Raw genomic sequence first — 22,667 nt, 5'->3', positions numbered from 1 at the left:
ACTAAATGGCAAATTGCCCTTCATCAATGGAAGTAAACACTTAAAACTATTCAATTTTTCAGTAGTAACTATCCTGATAAAAAATAGGGCATACATACTCAGGTTGGTCATAAAAAATATAGAATATGATTGAATGTGAATATGATGGTAAATATCTGGGGAATATTGTTCCCTTGTTAATCTGGATCAGTATTTGAGTAATTTCAACTGATTCCACCTCAATAATTATGCAAAAATTTGTTTAAATGGGTATTTTGCAAAATTATTTTGCAAAATACCAATAAACATGGTTCTCCACACACTAAACAAATGGGGGACAAAGGGCATGCATACCCAGGTTGGTCATAAAAATATAAAAATATGATTGAATATGATTATGATGGTGAATATTTGGGGAATATTGTTTCCTTGACAATCTGGATCAGTATTTGAGTAGTTTCAACTGATTCCACCTCAATAATTATGCAAAAATTTGTTTAAATGGGTATTTTGCAAAATTATTTTGCAAAATACCAATAAACATGGTTCTCCACACACTAAACAAATGGGGGACAAAGGGCATGCATACCCAGGTTGGTCATAAAAATATAAAAATATGATTGAATATGATTATGATGGTGAATATTTGGGGAATATTGTTTCCTTGACAATCTGGATCAGTATTTGAGTAGTTTCAACTGATTTTACTTCAATAATTATGCAAAATACCCATAAAAATGGTTCTTCACACACTAAATGAATGGGGGACAAACTGTCCCATACGTAACTGTCCCATACGTAACACGTCATGTCTGTCTTTAATTAGAACCTGTAATTAGAGCTTTTTGGCTTATGACATGAAACTTACCTGTGATAATCTTGAGTGTTGTGACTTTCATCACAGTGAGTTACAAGTTGTAGAATGATATACTTTCAGAGAGTTTTGAGGTTGAAAAAAATGTTAAAAAAACCAAAATTTTTCTGGTCCCATACGTAACGGCACATATTTTCTCTTCTAGAATATAATTGTCAAGGTCATTTTTCTCAATTTTTTACAGGATTATACTTCTTCTAGATATCAATCACCATGATGAAGTTCAATATGATCAAAGGCCATTAACACTATTTTTCAGGTCATAAAAGTCTCTGAATGTCCCATACGTAACGTGCGCGTTATCTTGGACTTGCCCTATAGCGAAATTTGGCACGTGTTACAACTACAGTGTAATCTACAAAATTATGTCTTATATGTCTTAAGAATTTTTTTTGATTGTCAATTTCTAATTTTAATTCATCAATTAATTATTTGTGCAAATTAGGCCCAACATCTTATTTTAGCTCAATTAAAAGCATTAAGAGTCTATTTCTTTATTATTTGTAAGTCTGTTTTTACATGTGAAGATGTTGACCATCGCGGTGAATACTATGACGATAGGGAAACAATTATTCATTTGTCTCGCGAAGAAGATCGTAGAAAGGTGTACGACGTTTCGCTCGCTACTGCTGAGCTTCGTCAGGTACAATAAGACACGTTGGTGCGTGCACGCTCAGCAGTAGCGAGCGAAACGTCGTACACCTTTCTACGATCTTCTTCGCGAGACAAATGAATAATTGTTTCCCTATCGTCTGTTTTTACATGTTTAAAGACTGTATGCATCACACATTAAAGGACTTCCAAAAGCCATTTTTGTAATGTATATGATTGCTTTTGGAGTTTCAAATGTATTTCTTTGTTTTTTAATTTTTTCCTTTGTGTTCTTATTGGAGATTCTCATTGACCACTTTTATACCATAATTAGCATAAGATCAATCAATCGCAGTGATTAATGTTACAGCAGTGATAGCTCCAGGGGGCCCCTTCTTTAATTTTTGATAAGATAAAAATAAATAAACAAGAAAACAAAATGAAAATGGGCGTGTGTGCCCCCTTTAATTCCGGAAGTGGCACCATGACAGATCCCTCCCCCCCCCCCCCCCCCATTTACGGAATTCCTGGATCCGCTCCGCTAAAGAATAGTCAGATTTTTCAAGAGTTTCTTTGTTGCTGTTTTCAATCAATCTTTGCATCGATTTTTTTTTCAATCGGAGAAGGGACCGCACTTCACAAGCTTTGTCTTTTTAGTGGGTCCCTCCTTTTTTCATACAATGCATATTTCATTTATTTCACTTTTGTTACCTCAGCAACCATTGTATTGTACCCCTACTTTAGGTTTTCAATTATTGCTTTCTCTGTACAAATTACATGCATTATACTTTCATTGAAGAAAGCGAGATTTATGTTCACCAAATATATTATTTTGCTGTGGAAAAAACAACAATGAATTTGAAGTTGAACTTGAAAAAAAGTCAAAATGTCTCATAACAGGGTCTCTTCCATCGCAGACTCGAAACGTCGAGGGTGGATTCCGCCCTTCCCTCTCCTGCCACGTCCCTTAGAGTTTAAGGGGTTTACCTTAAGAATCAGTTGATATATATTTTGATTTTTCCATTTGTTGCAAGTATACTCATAATGGTCCAATAGTTTTGACTGTAATGTATTGGTACGTTTATAATCGTTTAAAAAGTGGAATCAACTGGTAAAACTGCCAGATTTGATGAACTGGTATGAACTTCCCCAGTCATGCCAGTTTGGTCCATTTATCCCGGCTTGGTTCTACTAACTGTTACGGCCTAAACTTTATCAAAGTGCATATGTAGGTTAAATCTGCATTGCTTTCAAGTTGAATAAATCTATCAGTTGTGTCAAGTCATTTGCAACAGGTATACAAGAGCCTGGTTCAAAAAAGCTGAATCTGCTGGAATCATGGAGTTGATGTTTTAGTATGCCAGTTTTTACTGGTAAATCTGCCAGTTGTGTCCAGTCGATTCGACCTGCAACAAATTGGTCCAATTTTTCGGGGTCATCCCACAAGTCATAAGGCCCACAAGCTCGACATTGCATCATGGGGCTTACGTTATTGTAAAAGTGTCATGGGCCTTATAGTGTTGCAGTCATATGGGCCTTGTTCGCTAGGCGTCAAATTTATGGGTTGTTTGATTTGTTGGCTGTATGATTTGTGGGTGTTGAACTCGAATGTGCACTCATTGTTTCTACTGGAATCAACTGGTTGTTGTATGCCATTTCACACAATTTCTTTCAAGTGGATCATCTACTGAAAAATCTGCTTGTTGTGTCCAGTTGATCCCACTTTGTCAAAGGGCGTACTTTGGTCTATCTCTTCCTACTGGAATCAACCAATAGGCTTTAATATTCCAGTTCACTCAATAGATCTAATTTTTTTAATCTGTCATTTTCATTAGAACAGTTCAACTGTTAGTGGTATGGCAGGGCCCTGTGGTATAGAGCAGTGGCAACAGTGGAGAGGCTCTCCTGGATAAGACCTTATTATTATTATTATTATTATTATTATTATTATTATTATTATTATCATCATCATCATCATTATTATTATCACCAGTACTACTATGCTACTACTATTATGTGTGTTATTATTAACTCACTCATCACAGTTTGATCCATTTGTTCAAACTGGAGTCAGCTGTTTTCTCAGTGTACCAGTCCATTCCATCACTTTCAAGTGGAATCAACTGGTAAATCTGCCAGTTGTGTCTTATAGTCAATTTCAATACAATTATTAAGGGCCCGTTTATGTCCAGCTGTATCTATACAGGAATCGGGTAGTTGATATTTCAGTATGACACTTTATTCCGTTTCTTGCAATTGGAATCCAGTGGTGAATCTGTAGGTTATGTCAATAAATTCTAATTGGTAGACAATTGCGCAGTTTATTTCATTTGTTTCAGTCTGTCAGTTGGAATGAAATGTTAGTTTGGAGTCAACTTGTCTAAGTGGAGTCAACTAGTGAATCTGCCAGTTGAGCGGCATGTTTTCCAGTTGGTACAAATAAAACTTCATAATCAATGATTTAGAGCCAGGCCATATATTCAGCTGGAATTGATTGGTGTTTTTCAGAGTGTGCCAGCTCATTCAATTTAGTGTCAGCTGGAATGGTGTGAGTTGGTATTAATTTTCATCTTTAACTGTATGGTAATTCACACCATGGTAATGTGAACGAGTATCGGCCTACTCCCAGTTTGCAACTATTTGAACAAGTTGGGTCAAACGGATAGCTATAATGGGACCATTTTTTCCTTGTGATACCAGTAGAGAATGTACCTTTTTTGTCATTATTTGACATTTAAAGGGAGTATACAATACTGGACGAGATGAGGATTCACCTTGTAACGTTTTGTGAGATATTTAGAAACCACTCTTTGAAATGGTAAAGAGCTGAAGAGGACTCAAACGTTTATTTAATGAAAACAGGCTGAGAAATGACTGAGATATCTAAAAACAAATTAAAACAAAGAGCTCCTAGTGAAAGATGGGGCCTGTCAATTTCATTTTGATTTTTTTAATTTGGGGGGGGGGGGAAGGGATTGGTAATCTCAGCCATTTCAAGACGAATTTTCTTCAAAACGTTGAATCCTTCTTGAAATTACAGCTGTACATGCTCTTTCATATTTCATAAGAGGTTTATCATCTGAATGAAAAAAAACAGTTATAAATCTGAATCCTCATCTCAACCAGTACCTACTGTACAATCCCTTTCAGCTATAAGAATATCATAATTGATATTTTGTTGTTGAACCACGGTATCACCATGGGTATTTTTGTGTACCTTTAGAAATACAGAAGATAACATAAAGACTATGATTATATATGCTGCGGTACGATTAAAGACCCTGTGGTTGTAGTACATGGTATGATGGTTGTTATATGGTATCTCCATGGTTATTCTATGGTACAAGTAGGCCTAGTAGTGCCATAACCGTGCTATGGTATGATGGTTATTACATGGTATATCCATGGTTAATTAGTGCAGCAATACTGAGGAAATGCCCTATATACCATGGTTATTTTATGGTACAAGTGGTAATACCGTGGTGACGCCATGGTATGATGGCCATAACCCGGCATCACCATAGTTATTTTATTGTACCTGTATAGTTATACCAGGCAAATGCAGTAGATGGCATGGTTTTTCCATGGTACTGGTAGTAATACCATGGTAGTGCTATGGTATAAAAATTATAACATACTATTACTATGGTTATTTTGTGGCGCCTATGGTAAGACCATGGAAATACCATAGACTTCACGGTTATTCTATGGTATACGTATCAGTACCATGGTTGTGTCATGGTAATGATAGTTTACCATGGTTTTTCTGTGGTATCACCATGCATCACCATGGTTTTTCTGTGGTACTCATAGTAATACCATCGATACCATCGTTGTACTATGGCAATTGAGGTTTTACCATGGTTTTTCTGTGGTATCACCATGCATCACCATGTTTTTTCTGTGGTACTCGTAGTAATACCATCGATACCATGGTTTTACTATGGTAATTGAGGTTTTACCATGGTAATACCTTAAATTTCATGGTTATTTTTTGTAAGGGAATGCACACATATTTTGGACAGAATTGTTAATCAAGATGAGACAGTTTAAAAACAAACTTTGCTTTCAGCAGTGTTTTCACGACAATGCAACTAGGTCTAACACAATCAAAAAAAAAAAAGGTGAACAGAAAGGGTGCGGACAAAAGTAGCATTCCATGAATGTTATTTTTTAGAATATAGAATGATAATGTCTCGAATCAAAACAGGGCGAGGAAAATGGTGGTTTCATAGCCATCTTTTCTTTAGCACAGATTTAATTTTAGTGGAACATGATATTGCGTGATATTTTGTCAACTTGACAATCCTTTAATTCTCAGATATCTCTTATGAACATCATTATGATTAGTAATTTTAGTCATGTATATATCTCACAACATCGAAACATGACGTCTAAAATACTCGATACGCGGTGATACAGGCATATCCGTGAAAAATGTGGTTATAATACAATATGACTTGTATTGAAAATTCAGACCCTGGATTTTTCATCAATTCAGGGATTAACTTGAAAAATTGTGTGAAAAGTTTGGCTGCAAATGAACATCACAATTTGTTATTCCGGGACAAATATTATAGCAAATGGCTCACAGTTTGAGTATTGCCTTAGATGATGTCCAATTTAAAAATTGAAATGAATGGGAAATCATTTCACTATCAATTTGGTTATGTATCATTCATCGATATTCAAACTGGAGAAATTCCCTTTATATTTGACTGATTAGAGATAGTTTAATATGATAATCACACAATAGCTCAAGATTTAAAGGGATGGTACAGTTTCGGTTCAGATGGGGCTTTAGGTGTCCAACGGTTTTGATTAGTTTTTTTTTTTTTAGATAATGAGAAACCTCTTATTAAATATGGAAGAACATATTCTAAGAGGAATTTAAAGTTTGATTTTGATTTTGAAAAATGTTTTTTGAAATGGCTGAGATATCAAAAACAAAGCTATCTTAATAAAAGGTGGGACCCACCTTTCATTAGGATCATTTTGTTTTGCTTTGTGTTAGGATATCTCAGCCATTTCAAAATTGATTTTTAGCAACTAAATTTTGAATTCCTCTTATAGAATTACATGCTCTGTAACATTTTAAAAAGTGGTTTCTAAATAAATTGCAAAAAAGTTAAAGACTGAATCATCACCTTAACTTATACTATACAATCCCTTTAAGTTATTTGAGCAATGATCATTTGCATGGTTTGATGACTATTCCTTACCCTGTACTGGCTTAAAAAGGCATTTTCTCTCTTCTCACATACACAAACATTTGACCTATGTCTCCGTTTGGCAAGCATCGAATAAAATGAAGACTTTATGGACATGTCCTACAAGTAACCACCGGTGTGTGTTTCTTCAAATAGAAACATCATACTAATGAATAATGTGGTGGCGCGAAATAAAATGCTATGTAACTTTTCAATCGATGATACTCCATTCGGAAAATATCATATATCATTTATGGAGAATACTGCAGTATGTATAGAAATTGATAGGACTTAATGATAACGGGCACCAGTGAGTAACACCATGGTTGATACCCTGATCCGGAGACGCATCAAGAAATGAGATTGCGATTGATACTACATGATGTTTGAACATATTGCAATCTCCAGTATAGGTTACTTAGGTCTTCATTTTGCCACGGTGGTTGTATTACTAAGAGCATGTGTTCTGCCATCTTCCATCGACTTTGTGTGCAGTTTTTTAGGCCTGCATCTGAGTTCCTGGAACCAACCAGCAACATTAAGGTTCATTGGTCTTAAGCTGGATGTGCTCATCTCTATAACTTGCTCAACGGCGATCGCGTCACTCCGTGTTCGGTTCGGCGAGGTCTCGGAACTCCAGCCAGCAATGGCGGGAAGGCTGCGTGTCTTGTTCAGGGTCGGTCTCCTAGTCGAAGGAAAATTCTGCGACCCTCCTACTTTCGGTTTCTGTCCATCGAGCATGACAAGTGGATACCTTGTCCCGTAGTAGTCCTTGGGTCGTGCTTGCATGTAGGCTCTCGAGTTAGGTGACACAATGATACGGATGCCGCGATTATGTCCGTCTTTCTTTGAACCAAATTTGCTGGTGTTCGTCATGGGGGACGTTTGCGAGTTCGGCGAAGGTTTCGACGGCGGCATGAGTCTCTTCTCGAGTTTGCTGATGTCGACCCATGAGGATTTTGTTCGAGGAGACAGGGCAGTGATGCATTCAGGGAGGTGGGTTGAGTCCGTCATATCTGCACGCATCACAGTGGGTATGCTGCCCTGGAAAGAATGTTTGATGACCGGGATCCTTGGCAGCGATATCGGTTTGGGGTTCAAATACATAGCTTCTGTCGGGAAGGAGTCGACACCGTGGTCCACTCTCATCTGTGGACCAGAAGCCATTCTGTCGGGTTTGATCAATCGGGAAGAGTAGGTGTCTTTGGCATTTCTTGAATTCCGCGCCGATGTGGCGATGGCGGGTGCGAGCAGGCCAAGCGACCTGGCCTTCTGATGCAGCTCGAGTTCCGATGGGATAGGCCCCATCATGTAATAGTCGTAGTCGTCGAAATCCATCATGTCCGAGGAATTACGTACCGGAAACGTAACAGGGCGCGTAACACGGATGTCTGTTTGCTCAGGTCGCTCAGGCGAGGTTGAGCGTCGATTGGAATCGGAGAATATCTCTTGATATTGCGATTCTTCTCGTTGTGCTTGATTCGCTCCGCACTTGAACCCCCGCAGGCAATGTTCAGCTGCGAATGGCATAACTCGCCATTGTGTCGACAGGGGACATTACAAACAATGCACCGAACGCGTCGCTGTTTACATCTACACAATGCACTTATTATTTGTTCGGGCGTAATACAATTTCTCAATCTGTTTGTGAGTCCCAAAATATGACAGGCAGGAACCAGTCGCTATGGTAACAATTCAAAGCGGCGTATAGTATTTGCTTATCTCCGTTGTTTTGCATACAGTCGCATGCGATTTTTGCTTCCATACGTGATCCATAATGTTCTGCATTTCTCCCAAATAGTCTATTCCCATTTATTGTGATCTTACACCCCTTTGCTCCAAATCGAACGATATTATATCATTCAATGACATACCTCCGCACTCGCTCCGGGGTTGTTAAATTTACCGTGGTGTTGTGAGATGTGCTAACGCACGTGATGAATCTTTCATAAGTTCTTTAACACGCAGTCGTAGCCATGTACAGTCTGATGATGAAGAAGTCCCTGAATTAGATCACCAGCAACAGATATTACGATGAATGAATCAAACTTTTAGATGATTGTAGTAGTATCTCAAAAATATATGGCATTCCGTGCAATCCCTGTAGTCCACACAATCCTTGTATTTACCAACAGGGAGAGGAAAAGGAATTCACGACGACACAGTAGCAGGCGAACAATGCACCATGTAACTCCATGTAAAAGCACAGAAATATAGCAGCATCGCAATAGAGACCCTTTTACTGTTTGCACAGTTCAGCAAAGTCGTTGTGAGAGAATCCTTCTCCTCAATCCACAAATCATCCGATTAGTCTTAAACAATGTCAGATTTAGTAGTTGTGACTGTCGTTGATAAAATGTCCGACTGGATGTCGTCGTGCCCCCTGCAGTTCCCCGTGTGCTAAGCGACACTCGGTACAGAGCTTGATCAAACGTCCTTGTAGAGGCATTGACTATTGTCAACCTGCTAACAGACTATAGCGATACCATGAGAACCATATCGATCGGATCGAACGTCGAGTGGGTCCGAACCACGCGGCGCGATGAATGGAAGATGACCAAGACCACAATAAAGTCCTGGACCAGAACGGACCAGACCCTACCTGGTCGATTTGCTCGCCGCAGCTTTATTGGCCAGTAGGCCTACTCCATTGAAAGCGGCGCAGATAAATAATCAATCGACTGAAACATCACATTATTTCCCCCCCCCCTCCATCTCTCTCTCTCTCTCTCAATCTCATTTTCCCTTTCTGTTACGATGTATCTCACTGTATCTTATGACCTCTGTGCAAGATTTAAGGAAAATACACTCGATATTATCAGCAAAAGGTGGACTAGATTTCATAAATCATGACCGGCAAACTGTGCACATCAAAATACTGTCGTCTGCTCCGTGCGCCGTTTTGGTTGCGGTGTCTCGTTACTTCCTCTGAGTTCTTTGTAGATCACTTTTCACGCGCATTGCACACTTTACAAAGTTAATTCAGATAATGTTCACATCAGGCGGCATATAGAAAAGGCTTTTCAAATGTATGAAAATGTGATTTTTTTTTTTCAGTACTTCGCTGACACGCCTTCATTTTTTTTTTCATTTTTTCTTCCTTTTTGTGGCTGATGTTCTGTCTGCTGTGTAAAATGAAATGAAGCGATATGAGCGAGATTAGAAAATGGGCTGGCACATAATGTTTGCTTAAGTCTATTTTCCCATGACCTTATAGGTTCAGCCGTATATTTTCGTCACCTTCGCTCCACTTTCGGGTTTTCTCCCCGCTACCTCTCCCTCTCTCTCTCTCTCTCTCTCTCTCTCTCCGTTCATATAGAACCATTTTGTTGTTGTTGTTTTGTATTATCTTGGCTTACATGATAAAGGTTATTTTCGTTATCTTTTATTCGATAGAACATACACAAAAAGCCAGCCTGCCTGCGGCATGATCTGTTTTCGGTTACGCTGTATCACACCGTCCCAGTATCCAACGACTCACCAAGGAGCATTCGATATCGTTTTTGTTGGTGCCGGTCTGAATGTTATTCCCCTGATACTATACGGACCAATAGGATTTGCCCGTTTAATACCACTTCTAAATAGTCCTGATATCGGCTTATCGATGCAAATGAAACAATTCTTTTGTACCCTACCAAGGCAGTAAAGCCCAATAAGGATTGCATATAGCCCCCTAGGCTTGGCTATCGATTAACTATTTAAGATTGATCGGCTGGTCGGGAGTCAGGATAGTCAGCATTGCCGACTTCCTCGCGAAAAGAAAAAAAAAACGTCTGAGCCGTCTCTGGTTAAAACTGATTTCCTTACTCCGCTTAGAAGTATTTACTACCATTGTCTTAGAGGTTAACTCTCCCTAAGCATTATTACAGCGACCTATATTGATTTAACTTGATATATCTCCTTCATAATTTCGTCATACATTATGCATATTATTTTCGTAACAAAAGTTACCCATAATTAGACAAACGAACTTCAGGAGTGACAGTTAGTATACAGTTTTATCTATCCAGGTATAGCCTCTTCAGTGTTGCTACTGCTCTACCAGAGGACCCTGACATTATTATTACCCGAGCGTTGCCAGGTACCCATTTATACACGTGGGTCGAGAGGGACATGGTGGGTTAAAACATTTTGTCCAAGGACGTAAGCACTAGGCGGAAATCGAACTTGGGTCCTCCGATTGGGAGTTTTGTATGGGAGTCTTATCCACTGTGCCTCAGCGCCCACCAAGCTAACAGCTGTTAGCTTGGTGGTCAGGATAAAACATGCACATACTTTTGAATCATGAAACTCATCCACTTTGGCTGATTGGTGAATTGTTACAAAATTTTATGAGGTACTGTTTACCATTGGGAGCAGCTATCTAAAAAAAATGCTCAAGTTATCACATTTGATGCATCAAGGTCAGTTGTCTCACAAAACATCCTATACCATTACAAAAGTTCGCAATAAAGCCTTAAATATAATGAGATATCACTATTTTTTTCAATAAACAATACAGTAGACGGTTTATCCTAGAAACTAAATATTGTTCACATTTTGTGTATTTAACTTTACTTGACATTGATCATACTGATTAACGTTTTTACATTGGTTCTTTCTAGCTCTAATTCACATTTTTGAACTATTTCGAAGCATTAAAGCTGGGTTCTTGTTTCATCTGCAAATGGTAAATAGTACCTTTAACATCACAGGCAAAGATGGGGAGGATGCCCCCCCCCCTCCCTCCCGCTCTCTTTCGATGTGAGGGCCGTAAATTCCCATCGCACTCAAATTTTCAAAGTGTTTAGTGTAAAACCAGAGGAAAAGAAAATCATGGGCATACATACTTGGTGCGATATGTCCATGATAAATAGACAGAGGGTGGTTGACACACATGAGAATATATCTTTGTCATACAAAGTACAAAAAGAGACATAAATATTATATATATATATATATATATATATATATATATTTATATAATATTTATATCTCTTTATATTTATATATATATATATATATATATATATATATATATATATATATATACTTATTTGTATTTTTTATGTTTTTACGATTAAGGGTCAGGGGTGGTTATAGACGCCAAGCATTTTTTCTTCTTCTTCCGGTTGGAGTGCAGTCCACCATTTAGTGAATTACCAATTACTCGCCCTGATTAGTCTGATTCACTTGGCACAATGTCTTGCAGATTCAAAACTAGAATGGATTAATTCCAACTGATAATGACAACGCCATCAGTGGCCATTGGCGGAAATTCTGCGGCATTCTTCCCATGGGCAATGTGAGGTCGTACATGCGACAAAATTCAGAGAGGCTGCTCTCCTCACTATTACAACTCTGTAGTCTTCTACTGGATCTCTTATTCTCTAAAGAAAGATCATGTTCATATTTTCCTCCAACAGCGGAAAATCTTTTATCGCAATTAATAGAGATCATCATCGTGGCACCTCCCCATGACCATGGCAATTGTGTAGTTCACCCCAGTACAGCTTCTTGGGAGGTGCAAAAGGGATTATCTCATTATGTATCAAGGCATTCAGTTCAGTGCGCCTGTCTGATTAGAAGATTTTTCTCCTTCGCATGGCAGGAGGACCATTAACCCTCTGACTGCCAAAGTATATTACCTGCTCATTGGTCTGTGTGTGAGAGCTGTCCACATTTTACTCATTGGAGCAGAAAGGGTTACAGAAGATGGAAAGAGATTCAAAGATTACTCTCATTTGATCACTGATATATCAATGAGTGTATCATTACTTTCAGCTCACATATGCCACAAACCATTGCAATGTTCAACGCATTCTACAGGATGATTTACGATGGGAATTTTGGGGCAGAGCTAATAGGTTTATCACTCAAAAGGGAGTATCGTTCTATCACAAATTTTTCACCGAATTCAAGTTTCCACCGATATGATGGAAAACAAAATTGTTCTTTGATTTGTATTTTAAAGAAATACTTCGACATAAATCCTAAACCGAACCACTTCATCACTCACTTTTGATATGAAGAGTTGTATTTTGTCAAAAGACTGCCACAATCTGATCATGATTTATAGAATTTGATTAATAAAGACCTACACTATGAGAGATTATTGATTTAAGATTATAGTTTCGAAACAAGATCCATATGTCCACAGCCATTACTTCCCTACTCCAACAGGACGTACTTAATGGTGTAGCTCGTTATCATGCGTTATGAACATACACAATTGTGTGTTTTTTTTTTCAAAGATCTACGATGTGCGCACTCCCTCTTGTTAAAATTCTATGTCTGTAATGCATACATGTCCTCATTATGTGAATTGACAATGCGCGACACACCAGCACTTATTTTCAAAAACGCTTAAAGTAGTTTCATGATCAGCTTGGCTAATTCTTATGGTGTGAATTCATTCATTTGATTCTGAGTAAATCTGTCGGTTACGATGAAAACTCCCCACCACAATATCCGCACCACAACCCACCACAATAACTCTTCGACAATAACTCCTCCTCAATAGCTTTTCCACAATAACCCAGTCGTTTTTGAAACAGAGTACAACCAAAATAGCTCTGGGAAATGGGTATAATAATCGGAATACGGTAAATTGCGAAAGAGAATGTGTAACATTTCTGGCATTTATAGTAATAGACGAGGAGAAGGGAATCGGGAATTGGTCTGCCTTTGAAAATGGTTTTGACAACATCGGGAAGAGGATGAAAATAATTTGGCGCAGATGGTTAGACATGGTGACCAAGGTTTAGCTGGAGAATCGAAGAAACAAAAATAAAAGCAACATGAGAAGGAGGATGAGGAAACGAGGAACGTAGATAGTGCTATGAAGACATAGATGAGAGAGAGGGAGAGAGAGAGAGAGAGAGAGGGGGGGGGGGGGTGAGGGGTTATGTTCCGTATAAGAGGAGAACAAGAAAGGGAGATCTCGACAAGAGGGGCACAACGGGACGGTGTCGGCGCCGACTCCAACCGACCAGCACCCCATGTGGTCCCCGATAGAATCCGGCTGCAGACAGGATGTGTGTTGGGGTCGTTGTTTGAAGCTGGGTTTCTCGACTCATTGTGAGGGGAGAGAAAGTCTGAGGAGTCCAGCATGAATGAAAAATAAAAAAAACAGTCGAAAGTCGAATGTTGATTTGATTTGGTTTTAAAGGATCCAGAAGTATACGTAACCAAGACAAAAACAGTTCATCCTATGTATAGGTTTGCCGTTTTGATTGAAATTTTAACCAAAAATAATTCGGTCTGTTTACAAAGCGTTGGAGTGACATGCACGAATAATTACAGGCGCACTCTTCACAGAAGGTCGGTCTACATCTACAGACAATAGATTCCGGTCTCGTTGTTCATCTATTCAGTGATGTGGAAATCGTTGCGAGTTTCAAAGTCCATCAAATTCATACTCTTGGTAGACTAAGAATACAGCTTCATGGTGCTAAGTTTAGGCACAATCACACCACATTTTGCTAAAAAGGGTAGCAGGGTAATGTTTTTGATGTGCTTCGTTTCACATCCGGCGCGAGATAGAATGCAGGGCCAATTATACATGTTCTGTTTACACTGAGCTCTAGACGTTCCTATTTGAGAATAGAACCTAATTTAAGGGGATATTATCAGTAAGCTTAAAAACATAATGTGTTGCACTTATAAGCACACAATTAAAGCTACCCCACTTTGAAATTGTCCGTTGCTGTTCCAAGTTTTAAAAAGTTGCCTGAAACGACGCAGGGAGCTACTTGATGCACTGATTATAGGGCGCCTAAAATCAAAGTGAAACAATTAAAGAGACTGTACTTGCTGAGGTGAGGATTCAGCTTGTAACGTTTCGCGAGATACTTAGAAACCATCCTATGAAATGTTAAAGAGCATACAATTCTAAGGGGAATCAAAAGTTTATTTGATGAAAATCGGTCTTGAAATAAAAGTCGTGGCCTGTCAATTTTATCAGGATCGCTTTTTTTTGATATCTCAGCCATTTCAAGGCCAATTTACATCAAACAAACGTTGAATCCTTCTTGAAATTACATGCTCTTTCATATTTCATTAGATAATTCTCATTATATCACCAATAAACAAATGTTATAAACCTGAATCCTCACCTCAACCAGTACTGTACAGTCCCTTTAACAGTTGATGATACCACACTAGCAGGAGCGGAGATTTCATTATACTTCGTATAGCTGAAGCACTGTAACACCATGAAAGTTTACTGGTGTACTTAGTATGTATCGGGTTAACCGACATTGCACAGCTCATAACTTTGAACGGACCAGTATGATAGTTATAGAGGATGATATTGCGTATACCATGGACTGTACAAGTAAACAGTAAAAGTAACCATGATGAAATGTAGTCAAGAGGACGGGTTAGTCCCTTAACAGAAAGGAATGATGAGGATATAATGCACAGTTGTAGAGGTGATAGTGTAATGACTGCAATGAGAAGAAAAATAACAAGGCAAACAAATCACATAATAGGAATCAAGATCCTTAACATATCCTTCACAGTTTTACAACCATTCATAGTACATTTTGCAACCGACGGTTGGATATAAAATTATGTACACTCGAATCTCAAAACGTGCAGATTTAAGAATTGGCCGCACTTTTTGATATTTTTTATTTGTTTGTTTATTTCCATCTGAGAAGATGGCTGGATAGCCCATATTCAGCTACATTAAGCTGGTCTTCCATGGGGTCCAGTTGGATGTGAGGTGGGACCACTTCACCGGGTTAAACACCCTGCTCTTTGCGATGAATGAATGAAGCGGGATCTTTTACGTGCATGAGTTGTTCCTCTCTCATACACGGGACCTCCATATTATGTCCTATCCGAGGGACAGAGTGTTTTGCCTCTTGCTAGAGGGGACGGTATGCTAACACTCAACGTTGCTCAGTCCAGACTCAGGTTCGAACCCGGGCCGCGTGATGGTGAGGCAGACGCGCTACCGACTGAGCCAACTCACCGCCCTATAATCAATCTACTATCGACATGGATTCGACTTATTATGATTTCACGTTTCTGTAACGTGTCGTGTCCAATGGTAAGTCTAGTATCTGCGCAAGTACGAATGAATATCATGTTTACAGTCTCAGCATCATTCCCCCTCCCCACCCCGATTCTCAAACCTTAACATTCTGGTTTTTGTTGTTGTTGCAACTTTTGATGCATTTTATATCTGCGAACTTGTTCAAAAGATAAATGTGATGGAAATAAATCATTTTTAGATTGACAATTTTCTAAATATTCCACCAAAAGCATGCACCACATTGTTCAATTTCAGTTTGAAAAACGCTGAAGCTAATTCATATTGGAAGGGATACCCAGCCCCCCCCCCCCCCCCCCGGCCCCTCCCATGTGCACTCTACTCCCTTCGGTCCAGCTCCATAGAATCAGTGTACAGTGAAGACGCACAGGCAGATCAAGAGGTGATAGATATAATGATTTCATATTCGCCATTCAAACTCCCCCTGAATAAGCATTTTTCTTACTTTTTAGGCTAAAAATTGTCAAAATGCCCCATAAAACTGTCAGATCGTTGAATTTCACTTCCAAAAATGCAAAATTTTCCACGTATGGCAGGTAGATGACTGGAGATACCCCCGCGCTCCCAAGCTTGCCTGTCCCCCCCCCCCACACACACACACACACCAACACCACCACCACCACCACTAACACCACCACCACCACCACTAACACCACCACCACCACCACTAACACCACCACCTCCACCACCACCACCTCCAACACCACCACCACCTCCACCACCACCACTAACACCACACCATCACCTCCAACACCATCACCTCCAACACCACCACCACCACCACTAACACCACCACCACCACATAACACCACACCACACCACCACCACCACCTCCACCACCACCACTTTCACCACCACCACTCCACCACCACCACCACCACCACCACTAACACCACCACCACCGCCACCGCCACCACCTCCTCCTCCCTCCTCCACCTCCTCCTCTCCAAGGAGAAAAGTAAATCCTGCTTATACGGCTTTGCATATACTCAGGTATCTTCGGGCGCATATATATTTCCCCGCGCAAGGGTAATATTATTTCGCTCTCGGTATTTCCACCCCCCCCCCCACTACCAGTTGTTAGATGAAAACACCACCACTCCATAGCATAAACCTTCTCTTGTTTGAGACATACGAGCAACTTTGTCACTGTTTCAAAGGAGAACGTAAATGACAGCGGCGAGATGAAAATTAACCGCTGTTCCCAGCCACGCCTTCCCTGACTGGCATTACACTAATATTGTATTGTACGCATGAATCTTCACCTCCGATGCCTATGTGTACTGACGGCCTGCGCCACCGCGGGTATCTGGTTAAAGACGGTCTACGGTTACAGGGTTGTATAAGGATTCCCGCCAGGAAGAAACTGTAGGAATTGCTGCCTTCAAGGTAGAAACTCTCCTATGCATGCCTTCCATTATCACCTACACTCCAATTCTCAGCTGGCACTTGGTATCAGTAAATATCAAAATTTAGTCCGAGTTCAAGGAGAGGAAGAAGAAGAAGTAGAAGAAGGAGAAGAAGAAGGGGAAGAAGAAGTAGAAGAAGGAGAAGAAGAAGGGGAAGAAGAAGGAGGAGGAGGAGGAGGAGAAGGAGGAGGAGGAGGAATAGGAGGAGGAATAGAAGAAGCAGGAGAAAAGGTATAGAAGCAGAAGAAAAAGGAGAAGGAGAAAGAAAGCTTAAAGGGACGACAAGAAGGAAGAGGTAAAGAAGGAACGAAGCTGGTGAATCACAATGAGGAGAATTTAATCAATTACAACAAAGAAAAAGTTCTGCAACAAGGAAAACAAAAGAGAGAAGATAAGAGTACGGGAAGGGGTCATCCAAATTCTTCTAAGAACGATTTTACCTTGATTGTCACTTATGGATCCTTCGAGCCTTTCTCAGCACGAGCCCGCCCTCTTGCAGCAAAACATAGAGAAGGCACTACATTAGTCGAGAGCATCGACAGCTCGCTATATTTTCTGAAAATTTCTAGAGGCGTGGAGTTTGATCTTCTCGCTGTTGAGCCGGTTGTCGCTCTTCATCGAGTATTCGAGAGATCATTGACCATCCACTCCAAAGGGGTGTGACTGACCAACATGATATTATTCAGAGGACAATGATTGTTCAATGAAGTTAATGTGAAGAAATCATTGCAAGTTGTCTGAATAAGAACACTATTTAAGCCGCGCAAACATTAAAATCAAATAGCAGTGAAATAATATTGGTCACTTCAATATTTAGCCGCGGCTGTCATAATTGAATTAACAAATGTCATACCAAAGCATAACAAATAATAGTTTTACAGTGAATGGTAAGGGGAAAAAAAAGAGGGCTTAAATATTAAATTTTAGCCGCAGCTGTTATAATGGAATCAACAAATGACATATCAACTGATATCATTTTTTTTTTTACAGTAAAGAGTAGAATGAAAGGTTAAACTTCTTTGTCATTTCAATTGTATATGCGTGTTCTATCATGTGACGGTGTTTATTTGTTAGTAATAATGTTTTGGGGGTATTGTTGCTGAACATTGATAACTTTTTATCCAGACCTTTGTCTAGTTTTCGTGTTTTTTATTAAATGTGCGTTTGCGTACATTCTTGTGGCTTCAAAATGTTTCTGTCAGTATTGATATATTCAGCGATCAATGTCATGTGCTATATTGCATTAACATTTAAAGGGATGGCATAGTTTTGCTTGTAACCTGGCTTCAGGTTTCTAACTTTTTGGTGAGATAATGAGAAACCTCTTACGAAATAAGAAAGAGCATGTAATTCCAAGAGGAATTCAACGTTTATTTGATGAAAATTGGTTTTGAAATGGCTGAGATGTCCAAAACAAGGGATACTAATAAAAGGTGCGGCCCAACTTTTATTAGAATCACTTTGTGGTAGGCCTACTTTGTTTTCTGATATCTCAGTCATTTCAAAACCGATTTTCATCAAAAAAAAAATTTGAATTACTCTTAAAATTGTATGTTTTGTAATGTTTCATGTAAGTATCTCGCAAAAGTTAATGCTGAACTCTCACTTCAGCGAATACTTTACCATCCCTTTAATCACATTTTTGTGTCAGGTGTCCTGCAATGACATCATAAACATCTGGAGGAATTTGTGACATGAGCATACTTAGCGGTCTAATCAGTGTTAGACTTGATATGAATTGTCAAACAATGTCACTTGTTGTTATTCTTTCAATTTTGACGTGCGTTTCGACAGTCTCTTCCTCTTGGCACTCTTAGCTCGCGACCGCCGATGATTAAACTGTTATGGTCGAGGTTCATTGGCGGTCGCTGATTAGGCTACTCGCCGGGTGTCGTGCGTCACCTTTCCACCAATACGTAGATGCTTTGCTCAACCAGCGATAAATTTAGACAGACCAATTGTGGCGGGGATGTTTGGTTGTCGAAAACAAGAGTGCTGCATTTTTAGACGATGAAACATCCCGTATGTACACTCACAATGTCAAGCGAAGAAATGTCAGGAAGAAATGTTCGCCCTCCAAGTCTCCTGATCCCTTCAGCCACGATATATATCATTGCCACATTATTCTCCTTCTCATTCATACATTGCCAAAGTAGCAGGAAATTTTTCCTAAATGCCGGTCGCTCGACTGAATGTATTCCCGAATTTCTCTCGTGAGGCTATTGTCGGACTATCGAACATGTGGATGAGAGCCGTGATGTCGGTCTTGCTGCTGGTCATTGTGGAGAGTTCGAGGTCAACCACAAGAAGTAGCACGGTGCTCCTCACGAGACCCCGCCCTGTTCTCAAGCCGAGCGATCGCGTCCAACCCCTTCCCTTGCTGGAGGATCCGCGGGACTACACCCGACCACAAACACGTGACCTGCTGGAGAGCAAGCTGCGACGAAAGCTGGGCAATGCTCTCAACGAGCGATGGATGTCGATCAACGAACCGACGTCTGAGATCGCAAATGAGGTCGCCGACTCGTCCGGTCAGCGGAACACCTGGCTGCGACGGCAGCTGAACTCATTAAACCTCTCCAGGGACTCCACGATGTTAAATTTGTCCAGTCAGGAGGTGACGTCGTTGGAATCCTGGTTGATGTCGAAAGCGAGCTGCCCCGTGCACCACCGCTGGGTGTACGTCGGGCCTCTCTACTGGCCGCCGTGGGTGAAGCACGGGTCCTGCCCGAAGAAACCGTGTTCGTGGCCGGATGGTATGACGTGTGTGCCAGGAGATAACACCAACATCAGAATGCTTCGATGGCATTGCCGTGGTCGTCAGACATCGACGGTGAGTAACGAGGAGTTGCAGACAAAGGCGGCAGGAGGATCGTCGAGAAACAGACAGTGCAAATGGCTGAAGGTGCCATACGTCATTACTGTTCAGTGCATATGTAGCTGTGTGTAGCCACCGCAAAGGACGATGTTAATAACACCAAATTGAGCAAAAGTATTGTGGACAAACTTGTCCCTTTCCCATTTAGAATATGTCAACAAATTTACGACATTGTATGTGTTACTATAATGTTGCAGACCAGCATTTAATTATACGGCTTTTACAACTCGCCCAAGTGTAAAGCAACTCTGCTTTGGTTATCCCAGGCCAGCGTTTGTGATCTATGCCATACGGAGCAATTAAGCAGATTATCCGCTCATTGGTTCAGTTATTTCTGACCCATTTGACTTGTCTCGAAGTGTTCAACTAATCTAGGCGTAATTTCTTTCCACGTTTTACTTAGCGTAGCCTCATAGCTCGCTTCAAATTCGCCTAATAAATTTACCCAATGAAACTATGACTGATATTGTAAAATAGTCAAGGAAGGAGATTGGAGAAAAACAGGTGATTTAACCCCCCCCCCCCCCCCATATAGAGGCCTGAATCATATACCAATGTAAATCCCCTGTCAACCGCTCAGTTTATAATGTTATGTCAGCACGTCATTTATTTATACATGAGTTATCTAAGACCATAGATTGTGCTAATGCACAATCCTTGTTAGTCCATTCGAACCATTGTCACGTCAATACAAATAGACGCTCTTCGTGTGCTCTTGTTAAGTTATGCCAAGCTTATTAACAAATCTACCATCTGCTCAACATCTGTTTGGTGAACAAAGCCGAGAATGCTGGGAACATTTGCTGCAAGTAAATTGGGACGTCCTAGAGGACGTCCTAGTCACAAATCAAAGAGAGAAAATTGAGAAACATACTATCAAAAGAAACGAGTCCATTAGTAGTCAATCATTATTCGATATAATTGTGTACGTTTATCTAATGACCTTTTCATATGCCATAGATTATCTTGAATAATTAATGGTACTGAAATTCTGAGTTCAAGTCCAGTCTTTTAACTGAATTGGTGAAGAATATTCTATATTCCTTGACCAGGGTAAAAATGAGGTTCGATAGTATTCTTAAAGGGATGGTACAGTATTGGTGGAGATGAGAATTGGGCTTTTAACTTTTTGCGAGATACCAAGAAAACACTTATGATATAGTACAGAACATACCATTTTAAGAGGAATTCAAAGCTTATTTGATGAAAATCGGGTTTGGAATGACTGAAACATCCAAAAACAAAGTAAAACAAAGCGATAGTAATAAAGTGTGGGTCCCACACTTTATTAGAATCGCTCTTTTTTGGATATCTCGGCCATTTCAAAACCAATTTTCATCTAATAAACGTCGAATTCCTCATAGAATTACATGCTCTTTCATTAAGAGATTTCTCATTATCTCACAAAAAAAAATGTTAGAAACCTGAAATTAGGTCTCAACCAAAACTATATCATCCCTTTAACTTGGCTAACGTGAAATCTTAACCACAAGTTCATTGTGCTGAAAACAATGCTGACAGTGTGACGACGAAGCCGAGTTGTAAAAATTGTTATATGTATACTGTGTTGATTAACTAATGACTCCTCAAAACTGTCATTTGATATTTCGCAAGTACATTGTATATCTTTTTTGTGTAATGTTCACATATCTTTAAGTTTTGTTTATGAAACCCTTTGTAATAATTAATCATTCTCTCCCTCTATGTCTTCCAGAGAGCTTAAAGGTACTGTTTACATTTAGGAACAGTGATTTAAAAAATGTTCAAGATATCACATTTGATGCATAGATTTAGGTCTGTTGTATCACAAAACATCCTACCATGTAAAATTTTTGCAATTAAGCCTAAAATATATATAAGGAGATATCAGTATTCTTCTCATTAAACCATGACTGTAGACGGTTTAATCTGGAAACAGTTTTCTTATAACTATTATTCACATTTTTGTTTATTTAACAATACTTAAGATCGATTACGGATTCAGATTTTTACAATGGTTGTTTCTATCCCTAACTCACATTTTAGAACTATTTTACAGCACTAATGCTGGGTTTTTGTTTCTTCTGCAAATGATAAATTATGCCTTTAATGTTGAAGTTCACAAGTTAAAGTCACAACGTTGCATTTCTTAACGAGCATCATGCTATGATTCCGGATGGTGTCCATATAACAATTTTTAATTGATACTTATTCGTCACTACAATCGGCAAAGAGAGAGAGAGAGGGGGTTATGTTCGTTCTTATTCAGTTGCACGAATGTGTTTTCTTATGAAATTAAACATTATGTATAATTATGCTAGTACGTTATTATCCCATTGCAACTTTACATCACAAAACAGTATTTAAGGTTGTGACTTTAAAAAAAAAAATTACACGGTACTGTATTATATTTGAGTCTCTTTTCAATAATTCTCAGAAATGGATTTGTCAGAATTAGATGACACGACATTAGTTTGCTTTGTTTATACACCAATATAATGTTGCAAGACAATTATCTTTTATATACGGTAATTCGGCCGTCATGATTATAATGTCATGATATATGTCGTCTAGTTCATATCAACGCCATATGGCACAATCACTATGCACTTTGTGGCCATGTATTAGATGAAAAGTAGACTGTCCTGATGTGAATTATTCTGGTAATTGTTTTGCGTGTTTAATAAGAGTTATGTTGTATGTG

The 22,667-nt window shown here is 39.4% G+C and overlaps 1 protein-coding gene across 1 annotated transcript; it reads left to right on the top strand.

The window, feature by feature from the left end:
• Nucleotides 1–19,345: 19,345 nt before the first annotated feature.
• LOC139743538 (noggin-1-like) lies at nucleotides 19,346–20,056 on the top strand. The gene has a single exon (XM_071654017.1). The coding sequence runs from the start codon at nucleotides 19,346–19,348 to the stop codon at nucleotides 20,054–20,056; it is 711 nt and encodes a 236-aa protein (XP_071510118.1).
• The last annotated feature ends 2,611 nt before the right edge of the window (nucleotides 20,057–22,667 follow it).

Source organism: Diadema antillarum, unplaced genomic scaffold, assembly GCF_040938485.1.
Source record: "Diadema antillarum isolate AM-2024a unplaced genomic scaffold, OU_Dant_1.0 seq00001096_RagTag, whole genome shotgun sequence".
NCBI classification, from domain to species: domain Eukaryota; kingdom Metazoa; phylum Echinodermata; class Echinoidea; order Diadematoida; family Diadematidae; genus Diadema; species Diadema antillarum.
This window is presented reverse-complemented; position numbering and strand designations above follow the sequence as displayed.

Excerpts from the sequence above, each read along its gene's own strand:
- LOC139743538 (XM_071654017.1), top strand. The coding sequence starts at position 19,346 with ATGTGGATGAGAGCCGTGATGTCGGTCTTGCTGCTGGTCATTGTGGAG.